Source organism: Lipophrys pholis (assembly GCF_963383615.2).
Source record: "Lipophrys pholis genome assembly, chromosome: 6".
In the NCBI taxonomy this organism is placed as follows: Eukaryota; Metazoa; Chordata; class Actinopteri; order Blenniiformes; family Blenniidae; genus Lipophrys; species Lipophrys pholis.
Genome location: NC_137629.1, coordinates 23,440,060 through 23,467,046, shown reverse-complemented (window position 1 = coordinate 23,467,046; position 26,987 = coordinate 23,440,060). Strand labels below are relative to the sequence as shown.

Here is a 26,987-nt window from a genome sequence, read left to right as displayed (position 1 = left end):
TTCGCTTTGATGAACTGCTGGAGTCCGTGATGGACTTAATGCTAACAAGTAGTATTCAATGATATGCAGCTGCATGTTGACATGCTTTTTTGCAGCTGGATTTGTGCAGGATTTGACTGAATTTGCCGCGGCTCTAATGTTTATCAGTCGTGTAGCAGCGGCCTTTCGCTCTCACGTGACAGACCAATCAGAGCCGAGTTGAGCTCGTGGCGCCATCAGCCAATGGGAAGGCGCAGAGGATTGAGGCTAGTGCGCCATTTTACTGCGTCCACCGCCATCCGGCAAGATGGTCCCCTCGCTTTGTCTGCCCTGACCGGAGTTGTTTCGGGATTGAGAGCTTCTTCCTGCCCCCGTACCATCGGCACATCCGCGCTTTGGTTCTGTCCGGGCTGCCAATACCCGAAACGAAACGCGCCTCCATCAGTTAAGCGATGACGACAGTGGGCAGCAGGTAGGAACGGGGTTTATAGTGTGTTTGTTTAGACGTTCATCGCGGCGCTTCCCTTGCTAGCGGCAAGCCGGGCCAACATAACGCCAGTTAGCAGGCTATGCTTTTAGCTTAGCACGGGCTTAGCCATTAGCTACGCAGCCGGCAATGTTGAAGTTCGCGCACTCGCAGTTTCCCGGGTGATCGCGAGTTCTACAAAGAAACCAGGCGTCATGAACTGTGATTGCCCACGAACTCGTATTTAATTGATGTACACTGCAGCCGAGCCGAACAGCGAACTGTTACACGGCCACTTTGGACACTGCGAGGCAGTGCCAGGCTGCGGGCAGCCCCCCGCTTTTCCTGCCATGGCATCGTCAGAGGAAGGCCTGTGCATGCATCGGTGCATGGCCATGCATTGGACCTCGCATGCACCGCCGAGATTGCGAGGTTGCCAGGGCAACGTGGGGGCTGTGGAAAGAAGTAGTTTTGCATTACACGGACGCCCGTCTATCCAGCTCGTGAACTTGGTGTCCCTGACGGTCAGGAGGTTCCGTGTTGTCAAAACAAGGAAACTGCTCCGGAGACGGAGGATAAAGGAGCGGGGGCTGAGCTCGAGACACAGAAAGTGAGAGCGATGCGTTTCCCGCACTGACACCGAGATCTTTGTACACGTTTTTGGTGGCACCGCGGAGCGCGCGGCTAATCAGCACATTATGATGACGCAACACCGCAAAATAAACAGCGGCGCCTCTGTCTCAGCAACAATGTGCTCTCAACATCTGCACATCTCGTGCATCCAGGCAACGCACAGGTCCGCCTGTTTCCTCGCTGACTCGTTTAAGGGTTTAGTTTTTGTGCTCATGCATTTTAATCACGATTTTCACTTTATTTTATCAGTAATAATCACTAAACTTTCCCCCGGCTCGCTTCACCTCCGTATACATGTAATGTAGGTCATCGATTGTAGATCGCTCTTGTTATGTCTGACTTTTGTATGAATAATGTCTTGTATGTGTATTTGCTCGATTATTACACAATGTACCCTGCTTTTTGACATTGAGTGCATATTTCGAAATGTTTTGATTTTGGTTTTCTTCTTTGGATCTATGATGTCAGTAGTGTAATATTTGTTATTTCAATACATATTATCCTTCAGATGATCCAACCTTTGATACATTTAATATCTACAAATGTGATATTAATCCATTATTAACAAACAAGCAAAGGGAGCAGTATAACTGAGTTATATGGTTCCCCGGTCAGTGTATAAATCCTAAATGGATCATTGTTGTCTGCCTGGGTTACAATAAATACAAAATAGTCTTTCTTTTTTTTTTTTTGCACACACAACTGAATGACTATAATGCAACATTGCTTATATTTTCTATTCAGAAAGCAATTTAAATGTCTTTGCAGGTAGAATGACTTTGGCTTCATCTGAATCTCATCTGGATAAAATGGCAGATAAAGAAGAGGAGGTTAGTGTGGTCTGCTTGGCAGTCAATGTGATTTGAAGACCTAATACTTGAAACTTGCTTATTTCAGCTTTGTCACTAAACTCTTGTGTCTTCGCCAGCCTGGCAGCTCAACAGAAACCATGAAGCCGTCCTCTTCCCGCAGCAAGAGGTAAAGAAAATTGTTCCCATTTCTAATTTTGTCTAGGCTTTTTAGTGTCGATGTTATGTTAATGTTTTAACATTTTATTCCTTTTAGGAAGTCCTCCACAGTAGCTAAGCACACTGAAGTGAATGACTCGGATGCCTCAGCTGAAAGTGACAATGAAGGTGCCACTTCTGACAATCCGTCCGATGGGAACACGGGCAGCAATTCCAAAGGTGGGAATAATGAGGGGGCGGCTTACGAAAGTGTTGTACCTGCCGATAACTGTGCTAATATGGAAGATGCAACTGTTTTGTTCTTCAGGCACTTTAGTGATGAGGCCAGCTGGGAATGACAACAAAGGCGCCATGAAGCTCAGAGTGGATTTCAAACAGAAAAAATCAGGTGATTTTAATTTAAAATCATTTTGTGTACAATATTGATGATCACATGTGAACTGATGTAGAGTGAATGAATTTGATTTCCTGATGGGAATGAATAATCTACTTTACGTATTAAAGGTTAGAAAGTCACTGGGATGAATTGTCAATTATTGATGTCTTTGATCACAGATGATACCCTGCAAAAGAAGGTAAACTGCACCGCCTGCGGGAAACAAGTCAACCAGTTTAACCGCAACTCGGTGTATGAGCACCCTGCACTTAAAGTACTTATTTGCAAGGTAAGAAACTCCAGATACACATCTCGAGAATTTTCATGAGCCATATAATACCATTCCTGAGTGTTTACATTCTTGATGTGTTATTTCCTTGTCGTTAAGGCGTGCTACAACTTCTACACAAGTGATGACATCAGCAGAGACTCTGATGGGATGGATGAGCAGTGCAGGTACTAAATCGCAAGCTTCATCGGGAAAAGACTGCATTTCACTCAGTAGCCCAAAGTGATGAGCCATAGGCAGTAGAATTAAACTTTTTTTAATACATTAGGACAAGAGCATAACACTATATGAAATACAGCTTTAAAAAATATGGTTTTATTTATATTAATGTCAGTGACATTTGCTAAATAGTTTTGCCCTTACCTTTGTCTTAAACTTTTAGTTGATTTGCAGTGTTTTTTTTTTTTAATTAGATAACATTATGTGGTAGGGGTGTAAAAGTGTTTTGGGTTTTTAAAATACTTCTTTTTTTGCTTTTATCCCTCAAACATTGTTGATCTTCCCCTCAGGTGGTGTGCTGAAGGTGGCAAACTCATCTGCTGTGACTACTGCAACAACGCCTTCTGCAAGAAGTGCATTCTGCGCAACCTGGGTCGGAAGGAGCTGTCGGACATTACCGATGAGAACTCCAAATGGCATTGCTATGTCTGCAGGTCAGAACCGCTCCAGGACCTGGTCTCCAAATGCCATCGCGTCATGGAAAAACAAGAACTGAAGCAACCTAAAACAGAAGAGCGAGACCGCAAGAGGCACAAGCTTAAAGCAGCCAAAGAGCACAAAGCAGTTGTCAATGGGAAAGAACACACTGAAGGCTCTGGGACCATGACATTTTCCTACAAAAAACTGCAAGTACCCAAAGAACTTATTAAAAAAACAAAAAAGCTTGTGGAGACGACAACCGGTTTAAACAATACGTTCATTCAGTTCATCCAGCAGTCAGCCGAAGAGCAGGGCGATAAGTCCATCAGGTATCGACATTTGAAAGCCTTCAGGGCAGTGCTCTCGGACTTGAAAAAAGCCCACAGTGCTTTGGAGGAGGCATTGGATCCCGAGTTTAAAAGCATGGAGTTGCAAAATGGCAACGAAATGCAGCATGTTGTGAAAAAGACTGTAAACTTTTTGGCTTCTGCAGAAAATGATCACATTGATGATGTGGCAGATGATGAGCCCGATGTGGCTCAAGTGGCAGAGCTGAATGAGCAGGACATGGACAACGAACAAGATGTTGACCAAGACATGGACAACGAACCAGATGATGACCAGGAGGTGGACAACGAACCGAATGATGACCAGGAGGTGGACAACGAACCGGATGATGACCAGGACGTAGACAATGAACCGGAAGACGACCAAGACATGGACAATGAAAATCATAGTGAGCAGGACATGGACAAGGACCACCGTAATGAACGGGATGCAAGCAAACTGCAGCATCCTGAACCAGACACACAGGAGCAGTCCATTGAACCAGAAGTCCGTAGTAAGCAGGATGTGGACACGGATCAAGTATCAAATGAGACTGACACGAAATGCCACCAAACAGAAACTGACTTAACCAAAAATGTAATTAAAACTGAAGGTTGTGACGATGAGTTGGTGTCGGCCACTGAAATGTCACTGGATCACGACATCATGTCCGTGCCTCCTTCAGTTCCCGAGGAGCTTTTTCAGATGGTGGAGAGTCTTGCGGACTCCTCCATGCTCTCACAGACGGCCACTAATATGCCTGCAGACAGTGACGCCAAGTCAAATGAAAGCCCAACAGACTCTCGGCGCTCCCAGCCCAAGGTGAAGAACCTCATAGTCAAACTGACTCCTGTGCCAGTTGTGAAAACATGTGGGTCACGTTCATCCAGGTCTAAAAGCAAAAAAGCCGATACAGGGACACCCAAAAAATCTAAGGGAAAGCCTGAGGAAGAGGACGAGGAGAATAAGGAGGAGGAAGAACACACGAAGGAAGAAGTGAAGGAGGACAAAGAGAAGAACAATGCTGCTTCTGGTCCAGTAGACAGTACGGCCAGCCCACCACCCAGTCGTCGGTCAAGCAGAGTGAAAACTACTCCTTTGAGGAAACAGGCTGAGAAGATTGATGAAAAGGAATCTTCAGAGTCGCATTCAGAGGAGGAAAGTAAGAACACGGCCAAGTCCTCCACAAAAACCAAGGACACCAAGGAAAAGGATTCAAAACGGGTTAAGTCTGAGAAAAAGATGGTGGACTCCGATTCAGATGAATACCCACAAGCGCTGATCGAGATGGCTGCAGCATACGACAGCTCGGCTGGGGAGAAAGACGAAAATACTTCTCCAAAAAAGCGCTCGCACAAAACCTCTGAACAGGACTCCGAAAAATCGTCCAAGCGCAAAAGAAAGTCTGAAAACTCTGATTCAGACCAAGACGGCAAAAGCAAGAAGGTGTCTAAAAGGAAGAAGCAGCAGAAAGAATCCGGCTCCTCCGACTCCGATTCTGAGCACGAGAAGGAAACGAGGGGCAAGGTGAGGACGTCAAAGAGGAGGTCCAGTCGTGTGAAGAAACAAGAGGAAACGAAGGAGCAAGACAAAACCTCACCGGAAAGGAAGGGTGATCGGAAGCGGTCATATGAAAAGAAGCGGAAGGGAAGGAGCTCCAAAGGATCCTCAAAGCTGCGGTCGTCCTCCAGTGACGATGAGGTGGACGAGGAGGAGGAAGGGCAGCAGGCTGAAGGAGACTCTGGAGAGGACAGCGACGTGCAAAAGATCAAGCCCATTGTGGACGATAACGTGGCAGGAGGCAGTGGACCCTTTCATCAGTCCTCAGGTAAATTAGCTTTCCATCTAGTGAAATAGGATTAAAACTAATTTATAGTTTTAAAGAGGCTTTTACTTTATTGTGCAAAGTGACCTTTTTTAATAACCTGCATGTGTGTGTTTCTCGTTCAGGAGATGAAGTTGACAAAGAAGAAGCCGGCATTGGTTGTGACGATGACGACGATCCTGAAAACAGGTGAATTTAAAAACAAGACTTGTCAATCATATCCATTAAAGTATAGAGACTTTATTCAACAATAAAGTCATACAAAATGCAGGCAAAGAACAGTCAATTGTATATTGTTACTCATTTGTGTGACGCAATGCGACATTCTGGCAATATCTTTTGATGAGCCATTATTTAAAAAATCACATACAACTTTCTAATTTATTTATTTCCCCCCTCAAGGATTGCTAAGAAAATGCTTCTCGCCCAAATAAAATCCAACTATTCGTCTGGAGCAGAAAGCTCCTCTGATGATGAAGCAGCGGATAAAGAAGAGAAGTCATCAAAGAAAGCTAAAAAACAAGATGACGATGATGACGACGACGATGATGATGAAGATGAGCAGCAAGGTATTATTTGTACTAAATGTGCCTCCTTTTTATTTTCTAAGCCCGCTTCACTGCTCATTATATCACCATTCTTATTTCTGACTTTCTAGACGAGGATTCCGAGGACTCTGGTTCTGATGTTGAAGTGAAGAAGAGCGGCAGACGTCACAAACTGCTCCGTCACAAACTGTCACTGAGTGAGGGCGAATCGGGAGACGAGAAAGCTTCCACAAAGAAGAGCAAGAAGGAAAAGAAGAAGTCGAGCCGCACAGGTTCATTTCCAATGTTTATTTCGTTCTGGATGCAACGTGACACTGTCAGGACAAAAATCCTCACATTTGAAAATAATATTAATTTTGGTTGTTTTCTCGTTTTTGTTTTTTGCTAGTAGGCAGCGATGACTCCGCAGACTCCGACTTTGAAAAGTCTGAGTCCAGCCAAGAGTCGGAGGCAATGAGTGAAGAAGTTAGTGAATCAGAGGATGATGGCAAACGTCGAAAGACTCGGTGAGTAAAGAAAACAGTTTAATCCTTGGTTGTGATTGTACGGGATTAAAGGGATGCGTCTGCTTATAAGAACTTTTCCTTTGTTTGTAGTTCCTCAAAGAAGAAGGACGATGAAAAACAGAGAAGTTATAAACAGAAAAAGAAGCGACGCAGGATCAAAGTTCAGGATTCCTCTTCAAGCAACGAGAAGGTATTTTAAATGCAATGTACTTGCAACTACTCTTGAACTGTACCAAGGTTTAATTTTTCATTTCGGGATTACTAGGCAGAGGTTATGGGCCCAAATACAGTTCACTAGTCAAGTCATGCATGACATATAAAATGTTATTTGAACTTCCCCCTGCAGTGGTTTGTGCAGATTATTGAGGGCACAAACGAATCATAGGGTTGCTCAGCCTCTGATCATAGGAAGTGAATTTTTCGTCCTGAGGGCTGAAGATCAGAGGGCTGAGCTAAATGGTTGTTTTCACAGAGTGGGGAGGAAGATGGCGAGGATGGCGACCCAGATGGAGAGGGTCGCAAAGGCCGGAAGAAGATCCGCAAAATCCTGAAGGACGACAAACTGCGGACAGAGACGAGAGACGCTCTGAAAGAAGAGGAGGATAGGAGGAAGCGTATCGCTGAGAGAGAAGCACTCAGGGAGAAACTTCGAGAGGTAAAACCGTGACATGTTCTAGGGAATAGGATCAAAGCCTGGAGCTGTTGGTCTCAAACATTTTACCTATACTTACTGAAAATAATTACATTTCCCAATCAAGGCATTACAAATAGTTAATAAGACTGATACCTTTTTCAAATTAGGAAGTGTCTCATAAGATAACCATTTCAGCCACCTAAAAGCTTCACACAATGAAAACTATTTCATAGTTTTTCTCCTGTGTCCATTGTTTAATAGTTTCTTTCATCATGTGGTTGTTTTAAAGAAAAAAACCTAAACATTTTGTAGATTTACAACCAATTCGTTTATTGGTTCACTACATTTTCTTGGTTTCTATATGTCCCTCTGACAATTTTGATGCATTTGCACTTTGGGGATGTTGGTGTAATGGTAACACAGGAATCACTTCAGACTGGCTGAGGGTATTTTGTTGGATCACATTTCAAAAACTCTGTGTGACGCGTTTTTTAATCGAGAACTTGTGACTGTATGCATACAAAATCGCATCCCATACACATACATTTTGAAGTTGTTTAAGGGAAAAGCAGCCTTGGCTTGGAAAACCAAAGTCTCCCCTCTTTGTGTGACTCCCTTTCGTCTGTCATCAGGTGATTGTGGTGACTGAGTCTTCTCAGATGACTTGTCCCATCACCACCAAGTTGGTGCTGGATGAAGATGAAGAGACCAAGGAGCCCATATTGCAGGTGCACAGGAACCTTGTTACAAAACTCAAACCTCACCAGGTCGATGGTAAGAACAAAGTAGATTCCATCCTTAAACATATGAGGGCCCCATTGAAATATCACCCAAACAAGCCTGTGATGTTCCAAAACTGATGTCAAGCCACTACTGTCTTTGGTTTCAGGGGTTCAGTTTATGTGGGACTGCTGCTGTGAATCGATGAAAAAGATTAAAAAGTCCTCTGGTTCTGGATGCATCCTTGCTCACTGTATGGGTCTGGGGAAAACTCTGCAGGTGAGCCACACATTTCTCATGTTGCTGTAAATTATGCTAAAGCTATACTTAAAATGCACAAACTTTAGAAGGTTACATATAAATTAATATTTCCATAAAAGAAACAAAAAGCACCGTGGACTGGTTGTGAATACTGCTAAAGTGACTTTCTTTACCTCAACAGGTTTTTTTAAAAGGTGCACATTAAATAGCTGCTGTGATCTCGAATGAAACCATCAGGTGGCGCTTTACAAACCTTTTTGAATAAATCTGGCCAGATTTCTGACTGCAGTTCTCATTTGGTCCTGTAGGTGGTGGCATTCCTTCATACGTTGCTGCTCTGCGAGAAGCTGGAGTTCAGCACAGCCCTTGTGGTCTGTCCCCTCAACACTGTCCTGAACTGGCTCAATGAGTTTGAGAAGTGGCAGGAAGGAATGGAAGATGATGAGAGCTTAGAGGTGAAGAGTTGCTCTTGTAACCCCCCCCCCTTTTTTTTTTTTTTTTTTTTTTTTTGAAACTTTCACTGAGATTAATTGACCTTTTGTGTATTTAACAGGTGACTGAGCTGGCCACAGTTAAGAGGCCACAGGAGCGATCGTATGCTCTCCAGCGGTGGCAGGAGGACGGTGGGGTCATGATCATCGGCTACGAAATGTATCGAAACCTGACTCAGGGCCGGAACATCAAGAGCAAGAAGCTTAAAGAGACGTTCCAGAAGACACTGGTCGATCCAGGTATGGTGTTGTATGACGATATATGTTACCATGTGAGAACTTTTTTTTTTTTTTTATTGCCGGCTTGTGCAGCCCAGCATATATTTCAGTGAGTTTCATCCACTACTTTCACACTTATTGGCTGAGCATATAAAGAGTGGGAATGACGAGTGATGACAGGAAAACTGAGAGTTTGTCTTGTATACTTTGAGGAAAGTTTATTGAATCAACATTAGGTTGGGGATTAAAAGTAACTTGCGGCTTCAAATTTTCAATATAGGATCTAAAACTAAATGGCTTATCTGTAAGTTGCTGCCATGGAAGCTGTAAGCAGGGCAGACAAAATTGCATGAGCATCACTTCGATTGCAGTGCCTGAGAACGTTGCCATCAAGGTCTGAAGACAATGATTGTGGCACGGTTGGATTTCATATAGTTATTAAAGAGAGAAGCTGTTGATAATATGTGTTGACAGAGAAACTACATTCAATATGTGCAGAATTTCAGAATGTGCAAATATATCTTTCCACTGAAAAAGGGTGAAAATTTAATTATTACTGCGTCTTAACACTGCTTGTCGTTTCATCAGTTTGGCCCAATTGGGATCAAACATGGATGTCTGTGGCCCCCGAACTTAAATGATTTTGACTTGGGTTTGTTTTGATGAAGAACACAAGTAAACATAGGGTAAATTAAATCTGACGATAATACCTCAAAGTAAAGTGTCTTCAGAAACAGATGGCTGCAAAACTCTGAATGCTTCAAATAGTTTGGCTTTCTACAAATTGTTGTATTTTTCTTCTTAGAACAAAAAACATGATCTTCTAGTGCTGGAAATGGCAATAAAAAACAATCCTGTAATTGGTAAATAACACATTGTTAAGGTCACCTCACTAACTTAGAAAATCTCAAACAGACTTCAAAACTCATGAACATGCCAGTGTTTGTACCGGCAGACTTTTATGACCTTTCACTCTCGCTCTCTCACTCTTTTTCAAAAGAAAATTTTTTTACACCCCGGAAGAACATTGCAATGTTCAGAATAACTCAAAGGATCCATTTTAAAACCTATAAATTGCCTTACAGATGGCACTTCCCTTGCTGAACATTTAGCAAGTGATCTTTAAAAAAAGAATGAATAGATTAAATGTTGAATGACCCCATAAGCCCACATTTGATGGCTTTCCATTGTTATGCTCACGGGTAGTGATGACTTGTTTATTGTGGGTGCCTCTTCAGACGTTTGGCTTTGACCTCAGTCTACCTGCCATTTTGTTCATTTTCAACCAGGTCCAGACTTGGTGATTTGTGACGAAGGTCACATCCTGAAGAATGAGGCTTCAGCTGTGTCTAAAGCGATGAATTCTATCAGGACGAGGAGGAGGGTTGTACTGACTGGAACTCCTCTGCAAAACAACCTTGTTGAATGTGAGCTTTATTGTCATCTTCTGTGTGATTTAACCCCCTCAACACTGTCTTACATGCATGATTTTAGATAGGTGATTTTTATCTGGACAATAACACAAAATCTTTGACTTCTGCCTCCTTTGATACAGACCACTGCATGGTCAACTTCATCAAAGAAAACCTGCTTGGGTCAGTCAAGGAGTTCAGGAACCGCTTTATTAACCCCATTCAGAACGGCCAGTGTGCCGACTCCACTCTTCACGATGTGCGGATCATGAAGAAGAGGGCTCACATTCTCTATGAGATGTTGGCAGGCTGCGTCCAGGTAGGAAAACCGTTCTAAAGTGGTCCACTTGTCTTCTCCTTGATCTTGCTTACTAGATACAACAATTTATTTATGTATTAATATTACAGAGAAAAGACTACACAGCACTCACTAAGTTCCTGCCTCCAAAACACGAATACGTGTTGTCGATTCGAGTGACTCCGATTCAGTGTAAGCTGTACAGATACTACCTGGAGCACTTTACAGGTGAGAAGCACGCTCTGCTGGGGCTTTATGTTGTACAGGATCTTGTGCTCTTTTTATTCCTGCATGTCATTCACTGGGACTTTTTCTTTTTCTTTTTTTTAAGAAAAATGAAAGCACCTTCTGGTCCTTCACTTTTTTTGTGCCGCATTGTTAAGTCATTTAGTGGACTTTACTCCAGAATATGGCTCAGGAGCTATGTGTGTGTATAATGTCTGTGTGTGTGTGTGTGTGTGTGTGTGTGTGTGTAAGAGTGGCAGCTGGCACAGTGCCGCAGGCAGGGTTTAAGCCCAGTTTCCCACGTCTCCCTAATGAAGAGCTCTGGGAGAGAGGAACGAGAGAGAGTGGGTGAAAGGGGGGGCGGGGGTGAGGGCATAAAGGAAATTCGGAGGGAGCAGGGGCCAGAGGTTTTACACCAAAACTGAAAACAAAGAACAGGAGACCTGGTATGTAAGAGCGCAAGTGGTGATGGGGGGATTGGTGGTATGTGCTGTGGCTCATTAGCCCAGGTTGTCCACAGTCCTGATGTTGTGACTGTGGCTCGAGACCTCCATAGTGGTGTTTTTGAACCAAAGACCACCAGTCGGTTGGTCTGCAGTGTGGGAAAGGCAGTAAACGTTAAGTACTTTTGCTGCTGCTGGAGTAAAACCCAGGATAACTTTTGACCTGAGGTTAAAAAAAAAAGGCTCACAAAGCAGATAGTTAGTATTTCAACCACTGCTGCTCATTTTAGGAATCAACTGATTAGAACCAAGATGAGACATTAATTACAGATTTGAAAGCTTTTTATAATTTGCTGTGAACAGAAAGACATGGTCTTGGTTTGCTTTCTGTCGACGAATTGATCGAGGTCATGTGCTTCAGGATGGACATCAAGGTTCCATTTTGTTGGTCTTTCTCCAATTGAATAAATGAATAAAAAGTCAACAGCATGCAGCTATGTTCCTCCTCATACTCACCCCCCTCCCCTTTACGTGCAGGTGTGGGAAATGCTATGGAAGGGGGCCGAGGCCGCTCTGGGACAAAACTCTTCCAGGATTTCCAAGTACTCAGCAGAATCTGGACCCATCCCTGGTGCCTTCAGCTGGACTACATCAGTAAAGAAAACAGGGTAGGGCTGGGGAAGATGAGACCAAACACAAACTAAAAACTAGGACTCTATGAGCACAAATTACACACACACACACTCACACCCACACACACTGGGAAAACAATTGAAGCATACTGCTGGCAGGTCATTCACCAGGTGAGAGCAACATGCATGTTGCCACTGCAGCAGAATTTTCTCCTTGTGCATAATTTGTGCACGCCACAGTCCAGCTCTGTTTGGTTGACCTACATCACTTCTCAGTCAAGCCTCACTCAAGCGTTCCTTCTTGCAGGGTTACTTTGATGAGGACAGCATGGAGGAGTTCATCGCGTCGGAAACTGAAGAATCCTCCATGAGTGTGACCTCTGAAGAAGAGAAAGCAAAGAAGTAAAACCACTCGCTTCTGTTTTTATTGCTGTCCATTCTGTGATCCGGTAGCCATGCTCATTTCATCTACCCTTCTTCCTGAATAGGAAAAAGAAAGGGAAGGGGAAAAGGAGGGGATCGGAAGACTCGGACAGTGACGAAGTGGAGGTTATCAAAGAGTGGAACTCAAGCTCTCGTGGTCGCAACGGAGAGGGTCGAAGCCGACCGGAGCCTGTTGAAGAACGTACGTTTTCTTTTTCTTTTTTATTCCTTTTGTGGGTGTCGGGCCACTTAATGCATATAGATGATATGAAGTTATGTAGGGAAGTATCGACCACTTATTGATAGTTGTGAGTGCAAGAAGGTCAACAAGATATTAGTGAGAATAGTAGCTCTAGCGTCTGAATAGGCACTTATCTTTCGCCATGACCGTCTCAAACAGCTCGGCCCGTGAACTCGACACCAGGAAGCCCCACTGCTGACTGGCACAGAGAGTTTGTCACTGATCCCGACGCCGAGATCCTGGAGCACTCTGGGAAGTTGACGATCCTCTTTGAGATCCTGCGCATGGCCGAGGAAGTCGAAGATAAAGTGTAAGTGTGCAGTGTCTGTGGATGAGACTCTGTTACCTGAGAGAGTGACGCGTAGTTGAATTAACGATTGCGCCTTTTCTTTTTCTTTGTCCTCAGTTTGGTGTTCAGTCAGTCTCTCATCTCTCTGGACCTGATCGAAGACTTTCTGGAGCTGGCTTGCAGGGCTAAAGATGAAGAAAAAGTCTCTCCATACAAAGGTTGGTCTTCTGCTTTAATCAAAGGCGCTCTGTCGACTTGCCTGTTGGCCTTTAGTCTTCCATGAGCCGCATGCCACTATTGTGTTTTTGGAGTCTGTTCTTGGTTTCACGATGTGCTAAAATGACAAAGCAGTGTTTAATAAAATAAGCACCATACTGAGTGATATTCAGGTTGTTGTTGATGATGAGGTTTCTTTCTCATGGCTCATGTTTATGGTTTTGCAATGTACTTCTTTTTTTAAAGAGACTAAACTGTCTGTGAGATATAAAGAGACGCCATGTTTTCACAAGAGATGTAGCTCTCAGACTCGTAAGACAGCCAGCATGCAACATGTAATCTTGTACACGCTGGTGTGCCTATTACCCTTAAACACACACAGACCCACACACGTACACATTGCCGCTGGTGTAAGGTCATGTTCCTAATTAAACTTCAGCAGCTGTCTTTGCTTTCATTTTAAAAATGATTAGACCTTGACTTTTTATTCCTCAAAAAAATGTTTGCTCAAGGGTTTGTAATTTGTAATGAAAAGATCACAGTGCCGTAATTGGAAACATGCTGAAATGTTGGTTGTGAAGGCTGGTGCGGAGGGGGGGCGGTTGGCCATCTTGAAGGCTAAACACCTTCTGGCCTCTAACCAACACAGGCATCTATCTGCTCTCTGTTAATACGCAAAGTCTGTGTTTTTGACAAAGGAGAGGCTTAGTTGATGGAAATACATGTGCTCTGGAAGATTTTTATGGATCTTAGATGGTGACAAATAGTTTAAAGAGACTCTTTTGCTGCTGTTGTTTTTTTTCCCCCTGCAAAGGTGAAGGCAAGTGGTTCAGAAACATTGACTACTATCGTCTGGACGGCTCCACTAACGCCACCACCAGGAAGAAGTGGGCTGAGGAGTTTAATGACACCAGTAACGTAAGGTGAGGTGCCTTCACTCGTCATAACATGCAAATATACAAGACCTAAATATTAAATGATTTCCTTGCACAACCTCAAATTAAACATTTTGAGACCAAACTGATGCTGATCACTCATTTCTTTGACTTCCTGACACAGAGGTCGTTTGTTCCTCATTTCAACGCGAGCCGGTTCTCTCGGCATCAACCTGGTGGCAGCCAACAGGGTCATTATCTTTGACGCCTCATGGAATCCGTCCTATGACATCCAGAGTATCTTCAGAGTTTACCGTTTTGGTCAGATTAAGACGGTCTACGTCTACCGGTTTCTGGCCCAGGTGAGCCTTTCTCTTTTCTCACATTCTAGTCTCAGTGATCAGCTAACACGGTATGCCGATGAGATGTAGTATCTGAGATACCACTTTTGTTTTCTTTACCTGATTTGTTTTGCTAATAGAAAGTACTTTTACCTATATGCTGAACGTAGCTGAAAACTATCTTTCAATAAATAATGCCTGAGTGATTTGGAGTTTAGACTGCAATTTTTATTTGTTAGAGTTCATAAACCACTTCGGTCGGTCTTCATCCATGTTTTGTCCTCTGTCAGGGTACTATGGAGGACAAGATCTACGACCGGCAGGTAACCAAACAGTCTCTGTCATATCGGGTCGTGGACCAGCAGCAGATCGAGAGGCACTTCACAATGAACGAGCTGGCTGAACTCTACACCTTCGAGCCGGACTTGCTGGACGATCCCTCTGAGAAGAAGAGCAAGAAGGCCACGCCCATGCTCCCCAAGGTAAACATGCACACGCTGAATCAATGTCCTCTCTCTGCTATGGTATCCCCCAATGCTGAGCCAAGAATCTTTGTACAAATTAAATTTAGTCCAAATCGGACATGTAATTGAGCTGTGAGAAACCATCCACCAAGATCTTACTTTCCTTACAGAAATGCAGGAAAGCAAGCTGAAACCTATTAACAGTAGTGCACTAGGGTTTGTTTTTTTTTGTTTTTCCTCCTGCAAACATGGCAAACAATGCCATTTTAAATGCCAAGCTTGTTTTTCCCAAACTTGCTACAAGTTCTATGTTCTTTCTTTTGAAGTTTAGCACTTGAGTGATAAACTGTTATTTAGACACAATGCCAGCTTGTATCCTGCTTGGCCTTTCCCGGATCTTTCTAGTTCTCCTTGCTTCCTTTCGTAATCGCTTCTTCTCCACTTAATGCAGGTGCTGTGTCACTATTTAAGCCTCCTGGGGTTTAATAGGAACACAACCCTTAGATAGGCCATCCAACTCGGTACAGCTGCAGCGATCTCTGTTTACAGCTATTTACTAAATAGTCTTCTCATTGCAACACTACTGCTGCCCTGCTATAAACCAGCACTCTTTTTTTTTTTTTTTTTCATTCATTCCATTCTGTCTTTTGCTTCTCTGTTAATCTTGGAATACTTCCCATCTTTTCCCACTCCTTCCCTTGATGCAGTCTTCAGGTTTATTCAGATCTGTCACTGGAGTGATTTTACCTCTTTGCTTTATTTGTCCTGTTTTACATGACACAAAACCTGTAAACTGAATCAATATAGGAAACATTGCATATCCAGCTTCCCTGTCCTTATACTCAAATATTAGATGACCTTTCAGAGCACCGTTATCCAGAAATCAGGTGTTTTATATTTCAGCTTTTATAGGATCTTTGCTATTGATGTATCATTTTGTGAGTATTAACAGGTAGGAGCACAGCATGAATCCACTCAGTCGACTGCTGATAACATTGCTCTCGCCCTCTCTATTCCTCCGAAGCCTGCTTAAAATGCTGTGGCGCACAGTTGGAGATTTAAAGAGGAAAGATGTGTTCACTGTGCTGCTGCCTGTTAGATGTGTATGATCTTTAATGAGCCCAGTGACATTTATGTGACACCGTATTAAAGACGGAGAGGCTGACAAGCTCTTTAACAAGCCCAACCTGCTTTTGGCCAGGGGGGTTAACTATGATGTGGCAGCGGGGCTGCAGTATTTCGGAAGGAATTTGCCGTCTGGAATGATGTGAAGATGAGTCAGACGGCGTCCATAGCCTTCAGCCAACACCGCTGTGCACAGGAGAGGAGTGAAACCACAAAAGGCAGAGTTTGTCCTTCTTCTCCACCTCTTCACACCATGAAGTGCCATTTTCTCAGCCACAGAGGCCACGTCATGTTGAAATCCAGGTCAAATGGGCACAGGAGCAGGTGTTGATGCAGAAGACTTCAGTTTCCTTTTGCTTGAGTGAAAACTTGAAAGAAAAAAAGTTCACGTCTCTCTGCCATCACTCCCACCTGTGGGTTTTCTCACCATTCATATTCTATCTTTTAAACTATTATTTCAACTTTCTTACCTTAGTTTTACCAAACCTCCCATATGTCTTTACTTGTGTCTCCGTTCACTCCTCACATCGTGTTTTCACCGCCATTGTTGTGGCCATCTGTTGCCATGACTCGTCACTTTGCTTCCAAATGTTCAAAGCGAGCTCAGTCTGGTTGTTTTCTTCATTCTCCCTCTGGCCTCCCTTACATGATGAAGGGTCATTATTCAAACCCCTCTCTTAAAGATGTCTCTCTGCTCTTTGGAGGGGGGGGAGGGACCTAATTGGAGACAAAGGAAGAAGGCACACTTCCTGGTAATGACAAAGAAGGTTCTCGTAGCCCAGACATGAAATGTTTTCCTCTCAAGGCTCCCACCCTGCAGAGACGCTCTTACCTACCGTCTACCTGATCACCTGAACAGTCTTGGGACTGTTTTAGTCGAACTCGATTCAGCAGCATTCTCTGCCAACGTTGCTGCACTGTGTCACTGTGGGTCAAGCTGGCATGCTGAGGTCTTGTCTCAGTGCATTTTCTCTCAGCAGGCGATGGCTGGAGTGGTCATTAAGCCCCCACGAGTTGTGGGAAGGCTGCACTTCTGCAGCGTATAGGCTGGAGCAATAAACCACACCATGCTCGTCTCATTAGGGATAGGAAGTCACTTTGACCTTAAAGGGAAATCGTTGTGTCCTTTTGCACATTATATCAGTGGATTGCAGAAATTATTTTGTGAATGTAGGGTCATAAATTATTTTTTTATGTATCCCACAGTTAAATCTTTTCAACTAAATGTTTTTTTTTTTTAGCCTACATAAGACCTTTTACCAGCCTTCAGAAAGCATGCCTTAGCCTGTTGCGTTGTATCATGGATGGCCTGTTTTCTGCACATTGGTTCATGTAGACTGCCATTTTTGTGAGATGAATCCTTTCTCCCCCTTACCTTTTTACCACGGACGACACGACGAAGATGGTTGATCATGTCTTTTGTGTAGTATTGATGATGGGACACAGACTCTGTCCTGACAGTGGCTGTAGTGTCCTCATACTGACGGCCACATCTGTCTCTTTATGACTACATGTAATAAATGTGATCTGTGATCACTCCGAGAAATGTCTTAATAGCCATTTCAAAAGGCTCTTCAATTATTTGCAGTGCTGTGCTTGCTTGTACAAACAAAAGTGACAAATGGTTCAAGAGAAGTTCTTTCTCAGGCTTTCATTTATAACCTTAAGTCCTGCGTATCCAGAGTGTATTCAGAGGCCACCGGCCCGATTCAGATGGTTCACGATATCATCACGTTAATCCATCTGGGATTCACTTTTTTAATAGTTGTTTTTCTACAAGCATTGGTGAATTGATTGTTTAAGACAAACAAAGAAGTAAGTGCAGAGATTCGAACTGAGTGACTCTGAACCTCCCGCAGTTTGCAATGATAACGGGGGAATTAAATGGCAACAAGGAAATCCAGTTTTGGACTGTTGAGGGAATTTTCATTAAATAGGCCAATATAGTAGCTTTGTTATATATTACTGATTCCTCCACAAATAGTACAATCAAAGGTGCTTGGATACTGTCAGTGTTACCAGTGGTTACTTGTACATAAATGATGAGAAATGGGAATTGAACTGCGATTAAGTCCAGTTCTAATGTCTTCCATGGAAATGCAAGTTAAGCCCACCCACACCTTACCACGAAGAGGAAGAGGATCATTTATTGTCCTCTGCACCCCCTCTTTCAGCCGTCTGTATGTTGTGGAAGCCTTTTGTAGAAATCCTCCACCCCCCCTTGATACTGCTGCTTGCCGAGGCTTGTTTGTAAAGGAATGTGCTATGTTTATTGTTTTTGTTAGCCCATTGTGGCACGCTTGATTTTTCCTCTTTGTATTAGTCTGACAGCTTGATAAACCCTTTGACGTGCCCCAGAGGGTATAAAGAGCCTCTCGTGGCGAGGGCGGCGGCGACGGCGGCGGCCTCCTCCTGATGTCAGATTCAGTGTCCTTACCAAAGTGCATATCTGTAGAGAAACTGTTTAGAGGTTTAGAGCAGCCCCAGCAGAGTTAAGCGTATCGCTGGTGTGCAGCTGGGGTGAAAGAGTTTTGACTGGCTATGTTTAGGTATTACAAATATCTTAGACGCTTGCATTCCTGCTGTCGGGATCCTGTCTCGGACCCCTCGGTTGCTATGGTTAAAGCACCTGTGCGTCAGAGGCGGTTTCTGGCAGACCCAGCTGTTTTGAATGCATTCAAATACTCCTGACCAAAACTGCTTAGAAATTCTGTCACCGTCAAGGTTTATTTTTTGTAATTTTTTGTCTTTATGTTGACATCTTATCAGAAGCCCTGTAAATCCAAGCTTTAGTCTCACCTCCTGCACATTTTTATCGCTTGACTCTTGTTTTCCTCCTTGTTTAAGTAGCGCTCTACTGTTGCGGCCATGACAGAAATAAACTGAGACCATGGAAGCATGGTTAACACATTCTCAGCACATTAAATGGTCATTTAAGGTGCAGGAAATTGGGTTAACACTGCCGAGAATGTTTGCAGTTGGAGAAAGTGTCTGATAATGTGGCCCTCTTAATACAGGCCAGTGTTTAATTGCATCATTCCTTTTACACTTAATCGCCACCTAAAATCTATTGGTGAAGTACATGTGAGTGCTTGTGCCAAGTAGTAAAGGCTACATGAGGCCCGCTTATGTAGACTCGCAGGTTTTCATCTCTGTGACGCGAGAGCTGCCGAGTTTGATCGCTTTACATCATTTGCGAGCTGCTGGCAGTAAAGCCGCTTTCATACATGTACAAGCTTTTGGCTTGAAGGAGGCATACATTTTTCTCTCAGTCAAAAGAGTAGGATTTTCACACATTGTGGGTGTAAAATATATGCCGAATGCTTCTTAAGCCAAACCTTTGGTTCAGGTTAAAAATAACACATCAGTTCTGAACTAAGAGTTACTTTATTTCAGCTGATGTCACATTATACAGGTGAAGCTGCTTTCTACACAAGAGGGCTGTTTCTAATCGAAAACTTGACATTTCAAGCTTTTTGTGCAATCGAAGACTTTTTATGGCATTCCGAAAAAGGGACAAAACAATGCAAAAGGGCTTGCCAGTGAATATTTTACATCAAAACAGTTTAAACTGGTCCTGTTGTGAATTTGCAACACATGTCGGTTCATTAGGGGAAAACAAACAATGGACGCATTGATGATCTTATCTTCTCTACTTGGAAAAAGGAGTTTTGTGCTTTGCCGACTTTGCAAAGTAACGAGAGCTGCTCTGCATTTCTAGAAGCTGATCTAAGGTCTGAACTTCTTTCACGTCGTCTTCTCCGCATTCAAAGGGACAAAAACTCAAACCGGTCAGTTTCCATCCATTAAGATTGATGGGTGCAGAGCCATCATTGCCCCAGTGAAGGTCTGTGTGTTTTTCACATTTAGTGGGAGTGTTTTCATGATAAGGATTAACTTTTTCTTTTCATGTTTTGAAGGCCTTGGATATGAATTTGTTCTGTCTTACTTGAAGAAAGTCAAAGCATGCTGCTGATGTGGCCTCCCGCCTACATTAATATATCTGAACAAAGGTTTGTGGTGCCAAATGTCAGCTTTGAGATCATCGTCCGTGTTCTGCTTATTTTTACTCAAAGGGTCGAGACCTGCCAGTTCAGTCAACTCGTATGATTTACCTCCGTCTCACTGAGCATCTGCCCACCCAGTGCCTTCCACCCTCTGTTGTCCCCCCACAGTAAAATGATAGGCTTCCCCATGCAGGATGACAATGGTGTAGGTCAGGTTACCTACAATCATTAGTGCTGCCTCAGGATGGACTTGTGTGCGTACACACACACACACACACACACACACACACACACACACACACACACACACACACACACACACACACACACACACACACACACACACACACAGGGAGTGCAGTGGGATGGGAGATGGACCAGACCACCCCAGAGGCATTGCTGGTGGGGATTACTTGGGTATCCCAGAATGCTCGTGATCCAGTGGGAACATATGGTGTCATTTGACCTGCAGCTCCACTGACCTGTCTACCAGTGAAATGTTGCTGGGTTTTTTTTCTTCTTCTTTTAATGAATTTAGATATAAACATACTTTGCACACTCTCAACAGACTTCTTTCAAAAAATTATCGATATTTCAGTTGTGGTTCTGAATAGTAAAACAAGGTTGGTTTTTTTTCTACATAAGATGAGGAATAGAACAGTTTTCTGTTTGTGCCAGGAAACAATCGAGCTCCCTGCTGCTGTGGTTCACTTCCTGAATGCTCACCTTTTAAAGCGGACCTGTTCAAGAAATCATGAAGTTATACAAAATATTGCAGGAGCTCATTTGTTAGCCTTAAGTAATTAACATAATGCAGATAGTAAAGTTCTCCACAAGGCAAGAGACCAGTCAAAACTTTCAGATTGTTCGAATCTGTAAAAGCAGCGACAGATTGTTCACTGGAAACAACCTGTATTGTCACCACCGAGTCAAACTTGGTTTGCAGATATGCATAATGCCTCAGTCTGGCGAGATGCATCTGCGTGAGGGCCAGTGAAGGTGTCTGCAGCAGCATTGGCTGTGACCTTTATTTGACCTCGTGCTCGCTTATTCTGCCAGAACAAACCACAATGGATGCTTTTTATCAGTCGGGCCAGCATGGCTCTTCTGTGCTTTTATGTCCTAATTAGAGAGTAAAGCAGCAGGCTGCGCCGCCGCTCCCTCCCGTCTGGCTGTTCAGGTGTGGCCTGGTTTAGTCCTGATGAGGTGTGATGCTGCAAAACATAAACACATGTCAGTGAGGAGCAGCAGAGTGTGTGCAGGTGAGAAGCTCCTCCACTGGTTTCACACACCTTGTCTGTCACTACTTGAAGGCTGAGAGTTTAAAACAAAACAAAACAAAAAATAACCTGGCTGTCTGTGCTCTCACAGATCACTTCTCTCCTTTAATGGATGCAGGTTCACTCAGGCTCGTCTCATGTTTACTTTTTGTTTATTCAATACAGCTTTGCAATCACTGCCTAATTTTATAGTTTGGTGTTTCTGCTTTGTTTGTCTTGTTTAGTTTTCTCAATCCTTAATTACAGTGACTTCTAAGATTTATTCTGTTTGCACCTTCACACTCATTGTCACTGTTCAAAGAGACGTGGCCCTTGGTGAATTGGCCCCGGTGGAGGTGAATGATGCAACTTCTGCATGACGTCGTTTCCAGATTGCGAAGTTCCAGTTTAATGTAAAGCCGAGTCGAGACAAAGAAAAGCAAACGTTCTGTAGGGAGGCTAATTCAAACCATGTTTGCGTGAGTGGAGCTCGGTCCAACTCCCAATTTTACTCAGGTATTGTTTTCCATAACAATGTAGCCATGGCAACCACAATCCCAAAAAGCCTATTTTATTTATGTATTTGTTGTTGGAGCCCACATTGTGTTTGGAAATGCAGTTGGAGTGGTGTGTTCAGGCCTTACTGGCCTCTTTTTGTTGCTTGACATTTGAACATATGCTCGCTTGTGCTGTGGTTTCCTAAAAGGAATACATAATGTCCAGCTGCAGGCGAGCTTATGAATGAAGATGTAACCCATGCTCTTCAAAACAGAGCAGTGTTTCTTTTCAGTGCACGTCCTCCGATAAAGACGCTATTTGATCCATACAGGCTACTTGATATTCAGTGTTTGAGTTAAGTGGGATATTTGAGTGCAAAGAGCATCTCAGCGTTTGGAGGTTATCTGTCAATATGGGAGAGTACTAGACCGGAGAAAATGTGCCCAAAAAGCTCCTTTAACACAACTTTTCTGTTTTTAATTACTTTGTCTTTTTTTAAGTGTCATGTCTTTTAATCTCTTTAATAATTCCTTATGACACCTAATTTTTCCTGTTTCCTGCAGGATCCCATCCTGGCTGAGCTACTACAAAACAATAAGGACCAGATTGCATTTTACCACGAGCACGACTCCCTGCTGGACCACAAAGAGGAGGAAGCGCTGAGCGAGGAGGATCGCAAGGCTGCATGGGCCGAGTACGAAGCAGAGAAGAAGGTAGGCAAGCAGAGAAACGGCTGATAAATCCTGCACTTATCTCCATCAATCTCTAAAGAATTGGCATCTAAGTATAAAGTGAGCCGAGCAAGGGGCCCGCTTTTGTTTTTTCATGTTTGTTATGATGTTGGACTCTGATGGTGTCCGCCATACTGAAGTGACGGCCATTTTGGCTCCCTGACAGGTCAAAGATCTGCTCTATAAATCACCGAGGTAGTCTGAGCAGTATCAGTGCTACTTAGTGTAAGATTGTGGATCCATAGAGGCTCAAGGACTCGTCCTCTGCATACACACACTCCACGTCTCCTTTTCCCTCTCCTATCTTGTAGGGCAATTGGTCCGGTTTATTTGGAGATGGAGAAGTGTGTGGAGGGGCGGGGTGATGCTGTGAGAGAGCAGGAGCATTCCACCCCCCCCTGTAATCCTAGATTCTAATTCACTCTAATGATTATTTTTCCAACACACTCTCCCTCTCTTGCCCTCTGTGTCTTAAGCAGCTTTTCCCTCCGAGCTCGTCTGCTTTGTACGAGAACAGAGGGTTCACTGGAACCACGGCGGCGCTGAGGTCAAATGTGGAGGCTTCAGTTACCGTCGCAACAGTCCTGCTGTAGAAGATGCAGAGTTGTTGGTTCTTATCCACGAGAGGCGGCACAGTGTCGTGTTGTATACTCAGTGCTTTGTAGGAGAAACAGCTGGAACGTAACCCAACCTCTGCTAATGTCTTCACAACTTACAGGGTTGGCGCGCGGCGGCCAGGAAAAGCTATGCGTGTGAATATCAGATTTTCAACTCGGCAAAATGGGGAAAAACTGAGAACGCCATCGGGTGCCCAAAATGAAACTGAACCCAAGAGCCCTTGGTCTCGTGGGGATGACTTCAGTGTGGTGCAAGGCTTAGCGGGGCTCATGTCACAAATTCATATTTCAGACGTTGGAAATTAAGTCAGGTCTAGATTCTACATCCGTCTGTCTGACGTCGCGGGAAACCTCGCGGAGCATCCGAGGACGCAACCCAAGTCCTTTAAGAGTCGCAGCGCTCTTGTGTTTGTGTACATTCACTTGTGCTGTGGTTTCGCTGTTGTTATTGAGGTTTTGTAGTGTTTGGGTTTGCACACCTGTCTCTGACCAGGTCCAAAGACCCCCTGCTGGCCCCCAACACACACACACACACACACACACCCTTACATACCGGATGGCCAGATTACAGGGCACGGGACAACCATCTGCAGCAGAGACTCAATTACATACAAACATCGGCATCCTGCTGGCCTTTACAGGAACAAGACTGTTTACTTCAGGTCACTCCTCACGGCGAATACAACGGGAGCAGTCTGATCATAAACAATTCCCGACTGAAGCGAGTCGTACTTGTGACTGAGGTTAAAGTCGAATCGGTTCAAGCACTGCGATTGTTTACGTGCCCTCCCATCACGCCTTGGCCGACTCCTAACACCTGCCTAATTGGCCGGCGCCTCCTCTCTCTTTCATCTCCCAGGGCCTGTCCATGAGGAACAACTACCAGACGGCCTACTCTCAGATGGACATGGGCTCCTCGGGCTACTTCTCATACAACGTGCAGGCTTTGGCCACCATGAGTAACCAGCAGCTGGAGGTAAGTAATGAGCTCCACATGCCCCTCTCTTTTGCCCCCCCCCCCCCCCCCCCGACATTCCTCAGACCTCACTGCTAATTGTGACAACAGTCTAGTAGCGGACGAGCTCTGCCCAGCTCGTCCACCTAACACTCCATAACGCCCCGCGTCTGGGCCAGCGGCTGTTTATAAGGCGACGAGCGAGGGGGACGACAAAAGCCTACTTCAATAAAGAAATTACAAGAAAATAACAAAACAAAAAAACACTGCACGCCTTCTTGAATTCTTGTGATTATCACATGTGAGATATTATGCTATTTCATCAGTACTTTTTGGGTAAACAGGCTCCAAGCATATCGTTTGAGGCGAATATCAAAGGGATTTTTGCGATCACTTTGTCTCCAGCAGACGCGGAGCAGGATTAGCTGGTGGCTAACGTTGTCTGCCGAGCAGAGTTAATCAGTTGCAGCTTTTTTTCTTTTTTTTTTTCTTGGTAGTTGCTGGAAGTGGTGAAACTGAACAACACCGTAAATATGCAGGCAGTAAAAATGAAAATAATGAGCTAAAAGAATTTCTTTGGAGCTGCACAGGTGGAGATAGTTCACTGTGGGTTTGTCACGATGAGCGATACCTTTTCATTTTATTTTACTTTAATCTCCAAAATGCCGATTATTACCCATTTAAAATAATCTGTGTGGCACATGAAAGTAATAAGGGAGTGTGCATTTGCCAGTGAATACCCACAATGCATTGCTCATAGTCAATAATGTCTTTTCTTCCAGGACCTTATAAACCAGGGACGGCAGAAAGTCATCGAAGCAACAAACGCTCTAAAAACTATAGCGCGGGAGTCACTTGAAGACATAATCGCCACAGTGGTGAGTTACAGCCTCTTGACTTTCACTGTGAATGTTTATCTGAACAAGAAGTTTGACTTGACGCGTGAATGGTGGTGTCTGCCCTCAGTGGAAGGAGAACCCGTCCCTCACGGAGAACCAGGTCCAGGCCATGGCTATGGGACGGCATGCCAACCTGGATCTGGAGATCAAACACCGAGAAGCTGTTTACAGAGACGTTCTCACCAGACAGCAAACGGTAAGAGCCACTAACCCTAACCCGCAGAAGAAGCCCGCAATCACTCCCAAATTAGGATTTTTTTGTTAAGGAAGATGTTGAGGACACAAACTTGGAACCAGAATTTTGCTGGTTTGTTTGATTCAAATCAGAAGTGCTTCCTTCAGTCCAAATTAATAAGTTTATATGAAATATTTAGTAAACATCGAGCTCCAGATATGCAAGGTCTTGATTGTCCAGCTGGCCGTTCTGTGCTCGTCCAAAGTGCTTCTGTTTGTGTTTTTGCAGCTGATGATGATCGTGCAGAAGCTGATCACGAACAGGAAGGTGCAGGAGCAGCAGCTGGCCTTGGCTAACCAGGCCAGCTACCTCAACCAGCTGGCCATGCAGAACGGCATGATGGGAGGCGGCGGGCTCGGCCAGATGGATCTGCTCGGGCTCTACCAGCAGCTCCACGGCCAGAGCTCTCGTCAGGGCATGGGCAAGAACCCCGGCCCCTCCAAGGGCATGTAGGTCGCGTGGAGTCTCTGCCACGCCCTGCTCGGCTAGTCGGCTCCCGGCGGCCCGGATCTCTGTAAGAAAACTGCACTGCGAGCCCGCTCAGAGCTCGCAAGACACCAGTGCACCATGCAGAGGGCGGAGTAGTTTTCTACTGTCGTCTGGGGCCTCAGGTGGGATAGACTCTCATTCTGTAATTCACTGAGAGACGGTGGGATTTGATGTATAAATGACTATGTGAGAAGTCTGTTAGGAATTTCAGCAGAAAAAAAAAAAAAAAGAAAATGTATATATCGCCTTAATGTTATTCAAGTTCTATATCTTCATTTTTCATGTATTTAAGGACAAACAAGTTCCCTCCGATGCTCTAAGCATTGGATTGTTTTCCCCTTAAAGAAAGGTTTCCTGATTATTTAAACTCACTTAGTTTTTTTATACTGTTTTAAATGCCTAACTACACCTGAGTGGGACCAGTATCATTGGTGACAGGACTTTATGATGTAAAGCTCTTTGTGGTTATTCCCCAGTAGACTCCTCCACCATTATCTAGCGGTGCAGTCGGTGCTGCAGTGTCCTGCTCTTTTTTTGGAAACTAATAAGTCAAAAACAAGAAAGAAAGCCACAAAATTGAGGGAGAAAAAAAAAATGGCCTTATAATAATTTCCTAAAAAAAAAAAGCTCTGTAAAGATTTGAGATTATGTTGGAGATCTTTTCTATTATACTTTTAAGTGTTTACATTAGTTGTTGCTGAACATGATAATGGAATGCTTGTGTTGTTCAAAACTGCCTGCCGGTCCCCCCTTTTGTAACATTGCTCTCATTGTCACGTGTTGTCTAGCATAGCACCGTGCGTCCTGCTCATCGTTTTCGTTCCACGTGTGTTCCTCCCAGGTTTGTGTGAGTTACTGGGTCTCACAAAGCATTCACTGCAGTCAGGTGGGAGAGGGGGGAGGGGGGTGTCAAAAACCTGATCTCTTGTCTCTCGAAGTTGTAAATGCACATTTCTAGAAGCCCCCCCCCCCCCATCCCGACTACTTGTATTCTACTTTGGCACATTCTTGGTTCTCGATGCTCAAGCTGGTTATAGCTGTCAGACGTGAGGAACCATAAATCTTCCTCACATGGAGGCGACTTCGGTCTCTGTTGGACTTCTGTTTGCACAAAGTTTATTTCAAAAATGTAGTTGTTTTTTTTTCTTCTTCTACTTCTTCTTCTTCTTCTTCTTTTCCTCTTAAGAATGTTATTAGCAAATACCCCCCCAACACATGATTTACCATGAATCTGATCTGCTATTATCTTGATAAGTATTTAATAGAACATTTAATAAAGTGACCAAAAGGATGAGCATCTCCCGTGTTTGTCATTTCTTCGTATCACTGGCGCCGGTGCTCTCGTGACAGTTTCTCGTGTCGAATACCAACTTATCGTAAAATGGTGGAATTCCTGATATTTTTCACTTCGTATAACTGTTGATGGCTGTAG

General features: G+C 44.0%; 1 protein-coding gene across 3 annotated transcripts; it reads left to right on the top strand.

Moving 5' to 3' along the window:
• Positions 1-20: 20 nt before the first annotated feature.
• atrx (ATRX chromatin remodeler) lies at positions 21-25,833 on the top strand. Of its 3 annotated transcripts, none has more exons than XM_080465630.1 (34): positions 21-451; positions 1,847-1,908; positions 2,007-2,056; positions 2,144-2,265; positions 2,354-2,434; positions 2,602-2,711; positions 2,811-2,878; positions 3,221-5,505; positions 5,628-5,691; positions 5,905-6,071; positions 6,161-6,322; positions 6,442-6,556; positions 6,647-6,746; positions 7,029-7,211; positions 7,823-7,964; positions 8,080-8,189; positions 8,480-8,626; positions 8,725-8,902; positions 10,171-10,308; positions 10,437-10,612; positions 10,702-10,819; positions 11,797-11,927; positions 12,199-12,293; positions 12,380-12,516; positions 12,715-12,865; positions 12,962-13,062; positions 13,875-13,983; positions 14,120-14,297; positions 14,567-14,758; positions 22,193-22,342; positions 23,837-23,953; positions 24,715-24,810; positions 24,899-25,027; positions 25,295-25,833. In XM_080465630.1, the coding sequence occupies exons 2-34, from the start codon at positions 1,852-1,854 to the stop codon at positions 25,517-25,519; spliced, it is 6,384 nt and encodes a 2,127-aa protein (XP_080321756.1). In that variant the 5' UTR covers positions 21-451; positions 1,847-1,851; the 3' UTR covers positions 25,520-25,833. The 3 variants fall into 3 exon arrangements, with proteins under 3 accessions (XP_080321756.1, XP_080321755.1, XP_080321757.1); XM_080465629.1 differs by having other exon boundaries at positions 6,439-6,556; XM_080465631.1 differs by lacking the exon at positions 1,847-1,908 and having other exon boundaries at positions 407-451; positions 6,439-6,556.
• Positions 25,834-26,987: the final 1,154 nt, after the last annotated feature.